The sequence below is a fragment of the Micropterus dolomieu genome, linkage group LG19 (genome assembly GCF_021292245.1).
Source record: "Micropterus dolomieu isolate WLL.071019.BEF.003 ecotype Adirondacks linkage group LG19, ASM2129224v1, whole genome shotgun sequence".
Lineage (NCBI taxonomy): Eukaryota > Metazoa > Chordata > Actinopteri > Centrarchiformes > Centrarchidae > Micropterus > Micropterus dolomieu.
This window is the reverse complement of record NC_060168.1, coordinates 24,655,713-24,667,336: the sequence shown is the minus strand read 5'-3', so window position 1 is coordinate 24,667,336 and position 11,624 is coordinate 24,655,713. Positions and strand designations below refer to the sequence as shown.

General features: G+C 42.2%; 1 protein-coding gene across 4 annotated transcripts in view; it reads left to right on the top strand.

Annotated features, from left to right (window-relative positions):
- rnasel2 (ribonuclease like 2) overlaps positions 1–11,027 on the top strand; it is a 19,070-nt gene extending 8,043 nt beyond the window's left edge. For 2 of the 4 annotated variants that reach the window (XM_046029752.1, XM_046029753.1), the window contains exons 3-4: positions 10,126–10,180; positions 10,530–11,027. In XM_046029752.1, the coding sequence (XP_045885708.1) occupies positions 10,536–10,970 (435 nt within the window). In that variant the 5' untranslated portion in view covers positions 10,126–10,180; positions 10,530–10,535 and the 3' untranslated portion in view covers positions 10,971–11,027. Of the gene's footprint in view, positions 1–9,707; positions 10,046–10,125; positions 10,181–10,529 lie in introns of those variants that run through there. The other 2 variants (XM_046029754.1, XM_046029755.1) reach the window with 2 other exon arrangements.
- The last annotated feature ends 597 nt before the right edge of the window (positions 11,028–11,624 follow it).

Here is an 11,624-nt window from a genome sequence, read left to right as displayed (position 1 = left end):
TAAATGTTTTTATTTAGGCGAGTGAGGTAAATTGACATTAACGTTAGTTAACTTAAGTCTTAATTGACATACATAGCTATTTTAACCCAAACCATGATCTTTTCCTAACCTTAACCTAGTAGTTTTGTTGCCTAAACCCAACCAAGTACTTTCTGTGCCTAAACCTAACGAAACTGCAACGTTTCACGACTTTAATTATGCGCGTTTCAACATGGCAATGTATCAAAACGTTACGTTTTATCTTGAAAGTGTAACCGGATATTGCATATTTATTGTTGCTAAGCATTGCTAACTTGACTGTGGATCCCTAAACGTCAATAATTGATGCAAAAGGGCTACCCAAGTCTTTAAAAAGCGACGACAAAGGGCCTTGACCATGCGTCAGACATTTGACGAGTAGGGAGTGAGACTGTGTTGACCAGCCGCATAAATTTTTTTTGCAGCTATCAAGTAATCTGGCCGACCACAGCCGACCGAATCAGCTTTTATGCCAGGTTTGTGTACACATACGAGGAATGTGACTCTGGACAATGCTCACGATGTGCTTACTTATACAATAATAATCAAACACAGGCTACAGTATAGAGAACACATATATACACACACTACGAACAAAAACAGACAGATTTAGAACATAGTGCAATAGCGCAATGAACAGAGTGTGAAGGATGCAGGAGAAAAATTATTAATACCATTATTGTTATTATGTACATGTCGGAGGTGGATGTGATATACAGGTGCACATACACATAAAAGCATACATGTACACAGTGTGATGAGTGCAAAGAACACTGGAATAAATATTATGTACAGGTGTTATGTACATGAGGTAGGTGGATTTGGTATACAGTGTGTATATATAATATGAACAGTATGAACAGCTCTGAAATAGAGAATGATGAATATATACTAAATGGTAGCCAGTAAACAGATGGCAGAGTTACTGGGTTATTGCACAGGAATGGTTCCTGACATTAATTATAATAATCTTTATTTGTAGAGCACTTTTCAAAAACAAGTTAAAGTGTTTTAACAAGTGTAAAGACAATAATACCCAAAAGACAATGATACAAAACCAATAAATACATAAAAGCAAGAAAACATTTAAAAGACTAAAATACAAATTTTTTAAGATAAATATAAAATAAGTAAAATAGAAAAAAATAAAAGGGATAAAATAAAGTCAAATAAAATCGGGAAAGGCTCTCCTATAAAAGCATGTTTTAAGAAGGGACTTAAAAGAATTCATTGACTCAGCTGACCTGATTTCCTCGGGCAGGCTGTTCCAGAGCCTCGGGGCCCTGACAGCAAACGCTCTGTCCCCTTTAGTTTTCAGTCGAGACTCTGGAACAGACAACAGACCTCTGCCTGAGGATCTCAAGGTACGTGCTGGTGTGTATAGGACTAAAAGTTCAGAAATATAACAAGGCGAGAGGCCCTGAAGAGCTTTAAAAGTGATCAATAAAATTTTAAAGTCAATTCTAAAACATACTGGGAGCCAGTGTAATGAAGCTAAAAAGGGGTGATGTGGCCATATTTCTTCTGGTTAAAAGCCTGGCAGCTGAGTTCTGGATGGTCTGGAGTCGATCAATAGATTTTTGGGTTAAACAAGTGAAAAGGCTGTTGCAATAATCCAGGCGTGATGAGATGAAGGCGACATTGTGAGTCAGAGTCAGCTGTTCATCAGAGTGATGGCTTGTGGGAAGAAACTGTTCCTGAGTCTGTTTGTTTTGGCGTACTGTGCTCTGTAGCGCCTACCAGAGAGTAGAACCTGGAGCAGGTTGTGTCTGGGGTGAGATGGATCTGCAGTGATGTTTCCTGCCCGTTTCCTGACTCTGGAAATGTCCTGAATGGAGGGCAGGTTGGCACCGATGATTTGATTTTATTTTTTTCCTGCAGTACCGACTCTCCTCTGTAGTCTGTTCCTGTCCTTTTTGGTGGCAGATCCAAACCAGACATTGATGGACGTGCAGAGGACAGACTGAATGATGGCTGTATAGATGTGGATCAGCAGCTCTTTAGGCAGGTTGAGCTTCCTGAGCTGGCGCAGGAAGTACATCCTCTGCTGTGCCTTCTTGATGATGGTGTCAGTGTTGGCCCACTTTAGGTCCTGGGATATAGTGGATCCCAGAAACCTGAAGGATTCCACAGCAGACACAGGGCTGTTGAGTATGGTGATGGGGGGCAGAGTGGGGGGGATCCTCCTGAAGTCCACGGTCATCTCCACAGTTTTGAGCGTGTTAAGCTCCAGGTTGTTCTGACCGCACCAGAGAGCCAGCTGATCAACCTCCCGTCTGTAGGCCGACTGACCGTTGTGTCATCAGCAAACTTCATGAGTTTGACACATGGGTCTCCTGAGGTGCAGTTGTTGGTGTAGTGGCAGAAGACCAGGCAGAAGACAGGGGGGAGAGCACGGACCCCTGTGGTGCGCCAGTGCTGATATTCCGGGTGCTGGATGTGATGTTCCCCAGTCTCACCTACTGACTCCTGTCAGTCAGGAAGTTTGTGAGTAGTGGGGGCTGGCACAGTGAGCTGGGTGAGCTTGGTGCTGGGGTTGTCCGGGATGATGGTGTTGAACGCCGAGCTGAAGACCACAAACAGGATCCTTGCATATGTCCCTGGAGAGTCGAGGTGTTGCAGGATGTAATGCAGTCCCAAGATGACTGCATCATCCACTGACCTGTTAGCCCTGTAGGCAAACTGCAGGGGGTCCAGCAAGGGGCCCCTGTAGGCAAACTGCAGGGGGTCCAGCAAGGGGCCTGTAATGTCCTTCAGGTGGGCCAACACCAGTCTTTCAAAGGACTTCATGACTAAAGATGTCAGGGTGACAGGACTGGAGTCATTTAGTCCAGAGATGGAGGGGTTTTGGGGGACCGGGATGATTGTGGAGCGTTTGAAGCAAGAGGCAACTTCACACAGCTCCAGTGATCTGTTGAAGATCTCGTCAGCGCAGATTTTGCTTCTGGAAGAGCTGGCGCACATACTCCACACAGATCGTAAGTGCAGGCGAGGGGTCGGAGAGGGGGGGTGAGAGCGTGTCAGTCTGGGAAGGTAACTGTTTGAAGATGGTGTTGGAGCGAGGGAGAGGTGGGACCGTGGGCTTATCAAACCTACATTAGAAACCATTCAGCTCGTCAGCCAATGGTTTAGTACCAGCTGTGTTGGGGGATGGTCTCCTGTAGTTAGTGAGTGTCCGCAGGCCTTTCCACACTGATGCAGGATCGCTGGCTGTGAAGCTGTTTCCTAGCTTTTCAGCGTAGCATCTCTTTGCTGCTTTGATCTCATTAGTCAGAGTGTTTCTGGCCTGGTTGTATAGGACTCGGTTTCCACTTCTGAAGGCCTCCTCTTTGGTCTGACAAAGCTGCCTGAGTGTCGCTGTGCCCCAGGGCTTTTGGTTTATTGTATGTGTGGAAGGTTTTAGTCTGCACAAAAGCTGAGGTAAGATGTCAGGGTTAGTTACTTCGTCCAGGTCAGTGGCTGCAGCCTCAAAAACACTCCAGTCAGTGCAGTCAAAGCAGGCTTGTAAATCCAGCTTTGCCTCGTTGGCCCATCTTTCCAACAGGTTGAGCAGATTTCAGTCGCTGCTTGTATGTCGGGATAAGATGAACCAGACAGTGATCAGAGTGTCCTAAGACTGTTACGGTTTGGTGTGGGTGAGGCAGGTTGGAGGACCCAAACGCAGGACGCAAGGCAGAGGTATAGTTCAGTGAAGGGTTTTAATATAACCAAAAGCGAGCACACTTACAGGTGAGTGGCTGAATACAGAGTCCAAAACCAAGGTAGTCCAAACAGAGGTCCAAATGGAGCAGGGTAACGGGGAGACACGACAGGGAGACACGACAAGCAGGCAGACAACAGGAGACCTCACAGCAACTCCGGGAGACAGCACACATAGAAAGTAATGAACCGACAAAGACAAGACAGAAACACCAGGTATATATACACACACAGGGAGTAACGAGCAGGGCGGGAGCAACACAGGTGACAGAGATCAGGGTTAACGAGGGACGGGGCAGGCAGGCAGGCAGGCAGAGAGAGAGGGAGAGAGAGAGAGAGGCAGAGAGAGAGAAGGGGAAAACAAAGAGACATGCAGAGGGATCACTGGGGTAACAGACACAAAATAGACCAGAGTGAACACTTAACATGAACTAAGGTACAGGACTGGGAACAAGCACAAAGAACTAAAACACAGGAACAAGAGTTAAGGCAGTGACTAAGAAACAATATAACAACTAGACAACCAAACTTCAAACCAAAGCCATATCAAATCAACGCAGGACTATGAGCCAGAACACCAGACAAGACATAAACGCCAAGGACAAGGAAAGAACAGGTAAACAGGACACCAGAAACAAATGGCAAAAACTCAAACCCACAGGGAAAAACTACAACTCATGACAGTACACCCCTATCAAGGAACGGATCCCAGACGTTCCTTCAAAGCAAGAACTAAACAGTCCCAAAACAAAGTGTCCATGCATACCCCGGGTGGGCGGAGGGAGGACAGGAGGAGGGCCAGAAAAAACAAAAAACCCACATTCCAAGGAGCAGACAGAAGGGGACCAGAGTACAGGGGGGAGGCCAAACCGGCAGGGTGACCCATGAGGCCGGGCAAATCAGGGGGAGAACAGAGTTCAGGAGTTCGACCCGGAGGGCGGAGTTCAGGAGGCCGTCCTGGAGGACGACCCAACACGCTGGACAGAACAGGAGAACCAGACGGGGGAACCTCAGGCGGGCGGCCTGAGAACTGGGCCGGGGGGCCAGACAGGGAATCCTCAGGCGGGCGGCCTGAAGGCAGAGCAAGGACGCAACAGAGTTCGGAAGGTCGTCTGAGCAGGCCAGGGGGACAAAACAGTTCAGGAGGTCGTCCCGGCTAGAAGGTCGCAGACTGGCGGCCCGTGCGTCTTCCGACTCCCTGGCCTTCATGGCAAAGAAAGCAAGGACAGTCATAGTCCCAGAGTCTTTGTTGGGGGGGGGTCACGCGGGCAGATGGGCCTGCCAGGCAGGGGGCTAGCTGCTGGAGGGCTAGCGGGCCGGGGATCAGGCTGGCGGCTAGGAGGGCTAGCGGGCCGGGGATCAGGCTGGCGGCTAGCAGCGCTAGCGGGCCGGGGATCAGGCTGGGGACTGGAGTTCACGAAATTCTTGGCCCACCTAGGCAGCCGGCGTCGCAGCCATGGCCTTGCGGCTACCTCCTGGTGGGCCTTAACGAGGATTTGCGGCTTGACGCGAACTGCCAGTTTGTCCATAGTTCTGCCAAAATGTCCAAGAACCTATCCCTCTCCTTTTTTGCGTCTGCTGGGTCCATAATTGGTTGGTTCAGAGAGAGAGAGAGGCAGAGAAAGAGAAGGGGAAAACAAAGACAGACATGCAGAGGGATCACTGGGGTAACAGACACAAAATAGACCAGAGTGAACACTTAACATGAACTAAGGTACAGGACTGGGAACAAGCACAAAGAACTAAAACGCAGGAACAAGAGTTAAGGCAGTGACTAAGAAACAATATAACAACTAGACAACCAAACTTCAAACCAAAGCCATATCAAATCAACGCAGGACTATGAGCTAGAACACCAGACAAGACATAAACACCAAGGACAAGGAAACGAGAAGAACAGGTAAACACCAGAAACAAATGGCAAAAACTCAAACACACAGGGAAAAACTACAACTCAAGACAAAGACTGCACGGGGGACAGAGCGATAGGTGTTCTTTAATGCAGTGTAGCAGTGGTCTAGTGTGTTAATGTCCCTGGTGGTAGGTTTGCTCTGTTGAAGTCCCCAAGAACAATGAGCAGGGAGTCTGGATGTTTTTTCTCCACGTTATCTGGTCAGCCAGACTAACACAGGCCTGAGGTGGAATGTAGACGGCAACCAGGATTAAGTGTCTTCGGCATCATTAGTGGACAACCTGCCCTACCTGAGCCACAGCAGCCCTGCTAACATGCTCAGTGACAGTGTTAACTGATGTCATGCTTATGTTAGGAAGGCGTAATGTAATGCCATTGTCACCATAGCATGTAGGCATGTAGCATGTTAGCATAGACAAAAAGTCCGATGATCACCAAACTCACTAGAAATGACCTTCTGGGCACCATGAATCTCTCTATCAAAGTTAAATTTCCATGGTGCCATGCTGTTAGCACAACGAATGAAATCTGAACTGCTTTGGCTTTCATCTGGTCAGTTCATACTTGTTAATTTATCAAACTACCAAAAGATGGCAGCAGTGTCAAGAGAGATAAGGTTATTGTGTATCCCATGTGAGCACAATGTAGCACTAATTTCATTGACGCTTCAATCAACTTCAGCAATTTTGTTAAACATACAGTATATTTTAGCATAGATTCCCAGGGATTAAACTGCACACTCTTTAGTGTCCCCTTTTGTCTTCAGTACAATATTTTGTCCAAAAGAAAAAGCATTTTGCCACCGGGCAGAAAAACATTTAATTAAAGACATATTAAAAGAAGCATTCAAAATGTACTTGGATTTAAATGCTAATAGTCTAATAGATAAAGCAGCAGGGGAGACTGAGGGAATTACATTTCATTAAAGCAGGTAGTGTTGTAGCAGCAAGATTTCCCATCATTAGTGTCTCAGAATGAGGTTGTGGTAGACCTATGTTGTGATAATGTATGACTGGACTATGTATCTAACGTGAGAGATGGAAATTCACAGTTTTCAGATACTTTGTCGTCACTGAGCAGTGTCTGTGATACAAGTAAATCAAAACTTCTTATAACCTGTTTTATGGGTTAGACAAATTTGTTGATTTTTGATAAAGAGCAAAATAACAAATGTTTCTATATTTTTGCAGGAAGAACTTATAAGTAAGGAAGAAAAAAAGTCATCAAGTTTATACTTTTAAGTCTGTTTATTAACTCTTCAGTTTCACAGTGTCAGTAAGTATTCACAAGGCTTTTATCTGGTGGTTGTGGGTTGTGCAGCTTTCACTGCAGGGCCCTGCTTCAGAAATCAAACAAACTCTGAGCCTAACCCTGAGCTCGAAGTAATTTAAGCCTGAAATGGGCATCTGAGCTTTCGGTACCAATACAGCTGATCATAATTAGTTCAATCAACTCTCAGTAGAACCTGATGTAAGCGCTTCTGGGGGAAATGAAAAAAGCCATCATCAATGGCAATCTAATACTATGATTCACCATGGCAACAGAAAAGTAAAGAGCAGAGCCTCCATTTTAATCCAGTGGTGCTAGAAATATAAATGCATGCCAACACCAACCATGACATTAATCTTTAAAAAAACAGGAGTGGAGAAAGGAGTCAGTAAGTAAAAACATTACATTTTATTCAGCATAGTTATCATTTATCAGTTACCAGATTTGAAATTCCTTAATGAATGATAAAGTGCTGGAGTTTGTCTGTATGTTACATTTGATTTTTAAATATTCAGCTGTAACCTGACGGGGACAAAATGCCAGTGGCAATAACTAAAGATAAATGTATGGATCAAACAGAGGAGACATAGTGTACTAATGGTTGTAGTGGTGATGGAACAGTGGATAAGACTATGCCTTTGGTGAGAGACCCGGGTTCAATTCATCCACCACTGTGTCCTTGAGCAAGATTCTTAACCCCTAGCTGCTCCAGAGGCGTGCGACAACAATGTCAAAGCCTCCAACGCTTTGACATTGTTGTCTGTAACCTGAACACAGCGAAATCCATAGCTTCCAAGTGTCAGTACTGTGGTAAAAAACTCAACAAAAACATAATAATCAAATGTGAAGGTGGCCTTCCTGTGCACTATGATCGAGATATTTATCATTGTGAGAACTGATTAAATATGTGTACTTCAGTTGCTTGTTTAATAAAATGCATCTGACCGCTTACATTTGTGTCGGTTTTATAATAAAGTCTAATGCAATAATCAGCAGGGTAGTTATGGATACCATTAGAAATAGTATCTCTATTATTAATTGTGGTTATAGTTATAGAATAGTCTGTGATTTCATTGAAAGCTTCAGAACTGCTAATAAATGGACCTTTAGTTGAGAATGTTTTGCTGTTTCTAAGGTCAAGATTGGCCAAATAATACTTTGTATGTAATGACTTTACTAAAGTTTTGCAAAGTTTTATTGATCCTATTAGTTTTATTTTACAGTAAGCATAAAACTACCATTCTTGTCTCGTTATATTACTGGCATGCTCCCTGAGTTTGAAGTGTAAAAACACCCTAAGCCTTCCTGGTTGTGGAATGTCAACCATGACATTAATGTTAAAAAAACAAAAAAAAACAAAAAAACAACAGGAGTGGAGAAAGGAGTCAGTAAGTAAAAACATTACATTTTATTCATGTTGACATTTATGTTTAACAACACTGAAAACTACTATGGGTCCTTACAGGTTATACAATATACCGTAGGTCACATAGTGTTGCATGGAACACAGTGGTATATACAGAATCAATTGTCTGAGATTGTTCATTTTTTATCTGTATATTTGCTCACCAGAACTACCAACAACTGTCAGATATTTTGTTTTTCCCAATAAATCAATAATAATCAAATGTAAGTACAATATATACAGTTTGTATGTATAAGAAAATTTACACCTACTTATTTTATTTATTTACACATCTACAAAAAATGCAAATTAATATGAACAAAAAAAAACCTCAGATGGGCTTGATCATGGCACTCCAGTGTATACCTTAATCCATTTGAAAAGGAAATGGACAAAATGGATGATGGGTTAAGGATGATGACGCCCTTCATTTTGTGAATCAGAATATTGTCAATATTGTTCAACAAAATGTCAATATAATCATAAATTTTTTTTATCGTTCTAATCTCACTGCACTGTGTGAAAATGATATGTGACAGCCTGGGGAAACGAGCAAAGCCACATATAGCAGGCTATAGCTGGCCATTTGTCACCTGCTGAAAAGAAATGCCTAAGACCTGACTTGCAGTCCACAGGATGTTGGAGGTTAGAAGTGGTTAGAGATAAGTTCTCAACATGTTGTGAGCTACATGCTTACAAAAAGTGATGCATGTCTAAAGTTGTATGGCTCCCTTGTGTTTAATATTGTCAGTTTAATGTATTTGTAAATGGAAACAGCTAATGGAGGCATATAGAGGGCGTTTTAGCTTGTAGATATATTCATTTATTTATTGTTTTAGTAATGTTAATAAAATATTGAAATATATTCAACACTTGGGAAACATTTGCTTCTGTCAACACAGTTCTGTCTTTCTTGTCACAGCACTATGCAAAGGTGCTTTGCACAATTGCTTTGGAAACAACCAGCAAAGCCACCCCTTCACAGAGGAAGGCTGTTGTTAATCGTGTGGCGCTAAGACTAATTATTAGTCATAATAAATGCATGACCGTATATCTTGACAATATGTAGGAGGTTAGAGAGGAAAAAAATAAGAGCTAAAGAAATAGTTTAACCAGTTTACATGATTATTTTATATATTGGTTTGCCTGTATTCAGTATGTTGCTTGTTTTAAGATACAAACTGTTGTCTGAGTATTAGGGTGCCATCTGGTGGTAGAGGAGACAGATATTACCAGGGGAATGAATAGGTGAAAGTAGTGTATAGACTGCACCAATTTTCACCTGTATTGTTTTTTTTCAAAAAGCAAAACAAATGCCGTTATGACAGTTTTCAGAAAATTCTACAATCCATTACAATCATAATGAAAGTGAAGTGAGTGAGTCCATTTTGTAGATGATTAGGTCTTTAATTTGGTGAAATCCCCTAAGCAGGAACATGTATCATTATGATATTTTGCAAGCATGACACTTGCTTATGCTGCTGTCATGTGTGCGGGTTTTACAGACTTGGCTGAAGTCATACTTAGCAAAAGAGGTCATGTTGTTGCTCATGCCTTGGTGCAATTTTTTCTCCACACAGTAAAAACACATTTCCCTTTAGCCAACTTAACTGGCTGGCATTGTGTATTCCCGTCACACTGTGTTGTTGGGCCAAGAAATCAAAGGTCAAAACACACTCTATAAATGATTCAGCAGTTTACAGAGACTTCATCATCACTGGTCACTGTGTTGTGTGAAACAGGTAAATAATGCTTTTTATGACACAGCAGATTACGTTTTTCAGACAAACTTGTTGACTAAAAAAATTTATTTCTTATTCAGCTGCAAGAACCAGCCAAAAGTAAACGGGGAAAAGTGCCAACTGTTCAGCTAAAAGGTTTGTTTTTTTCCCTACCTACTGTTTATTATACAGCAGCTTTACACAGGGCTTTTATCTCATTGCTGTGTGCATATTTAGTTTCACTGATTTATCTGCAGGTCTGCAACACAAATACAAAAACATGTGTGCACAATTATCAGCTGTAGCTCAAGAGATAGTTCATTCAGTTCATCAGATAGTTTCATTTCCAAAAAAGTTTGTAACCAACAAGCTAATCACAATATGAACAATTTTCACTTACTAAAGTCATTGCCTCATGTTTGTTCAATTTGCATATGAAAAATTATAATGATAGCTTAAATATTGCAAAGTACTTACCTATGCTGACTTAAATTTTTATCTCCAGGGAATCATGAGGATCCCGTTTGCTTCTTTGCTGCTGCTCTCTGCCACTGTGTTCTCTCAGGATGCAAATGTTTCGTTTCGTTACAGAAAGTTTATAGATCAACATATCAATGTGCGGATGAATGTCAATCAATGTGATGCTGTGATAAAAAGTAGAGGCATCTCCATAACCAACAGCAATGAGTGCAAGGAGACGAATACCTTCATCCAGGCCTACCCAGACAAAATCAAAAACATCTGTGGGAGTGCAGGAGTGGCATATGAGGGCATGATGACCAAAAGCACCAAACCATTCAGCATTGTTGTCTGTACCTTGAAAAGAGGGATCAGGCATCCTCATTGTCAGTACCGTGGTCAAGCTTACACCAGGTACATTGTAATCCGATGTGAACAAGGCTTACCTGTGCACTTTGAAAGAGACATAATAAACCTTGAAAACTGAATGAATAGTAGAAGTGTACTACAGTCTCTTGTTAAATAAAATACATTTGACAATTTACACTTCTGTCCACTTTTTATTGCAGGCATGTGCAATAATTGACAGTATAGTTGTGCATAATACTGGAAACAAGATCATTAATAATGTTTACAGCACCACTAGTCACTGACCAACTAGTTTTTTTTGTACTGTACAGGCTAATGGAAAACAATCTTAATGATTTACTAGAGACATATTAATTTATGAATAACTATTAAGATCTGCATGTGCTATGTATTTCAAAACGGACATTAGCTACCTGTTTGATGGTGATGAGGATCATAAATGTGTACTGTTCCTGTACATGTTGATCCTTTATGACCCATGTTTATGACGTGGTGCATATAAAAGTCTTGTTTTTGATGTAACTACTTGATCTCTTCTTAAAATATCTTGCAAGAAAAGGCTGTAAAGGCTTTTGCTCTCACCAAAAAGTCAGACTACCCTCCCTTCAGAAAAAATAAAACTTACAATACCCTCCCCTTTTCCTGTAGCCCGTATTGAACTGTGTCCAAGTTCCTCATTATTTTGTTGTCCAATCATATTGCAACTAGAGAAATGTTTACAGTCCACTGGGTTCAAGGCATCCCCAAAGCTGACAATGAACTCTGATCAACA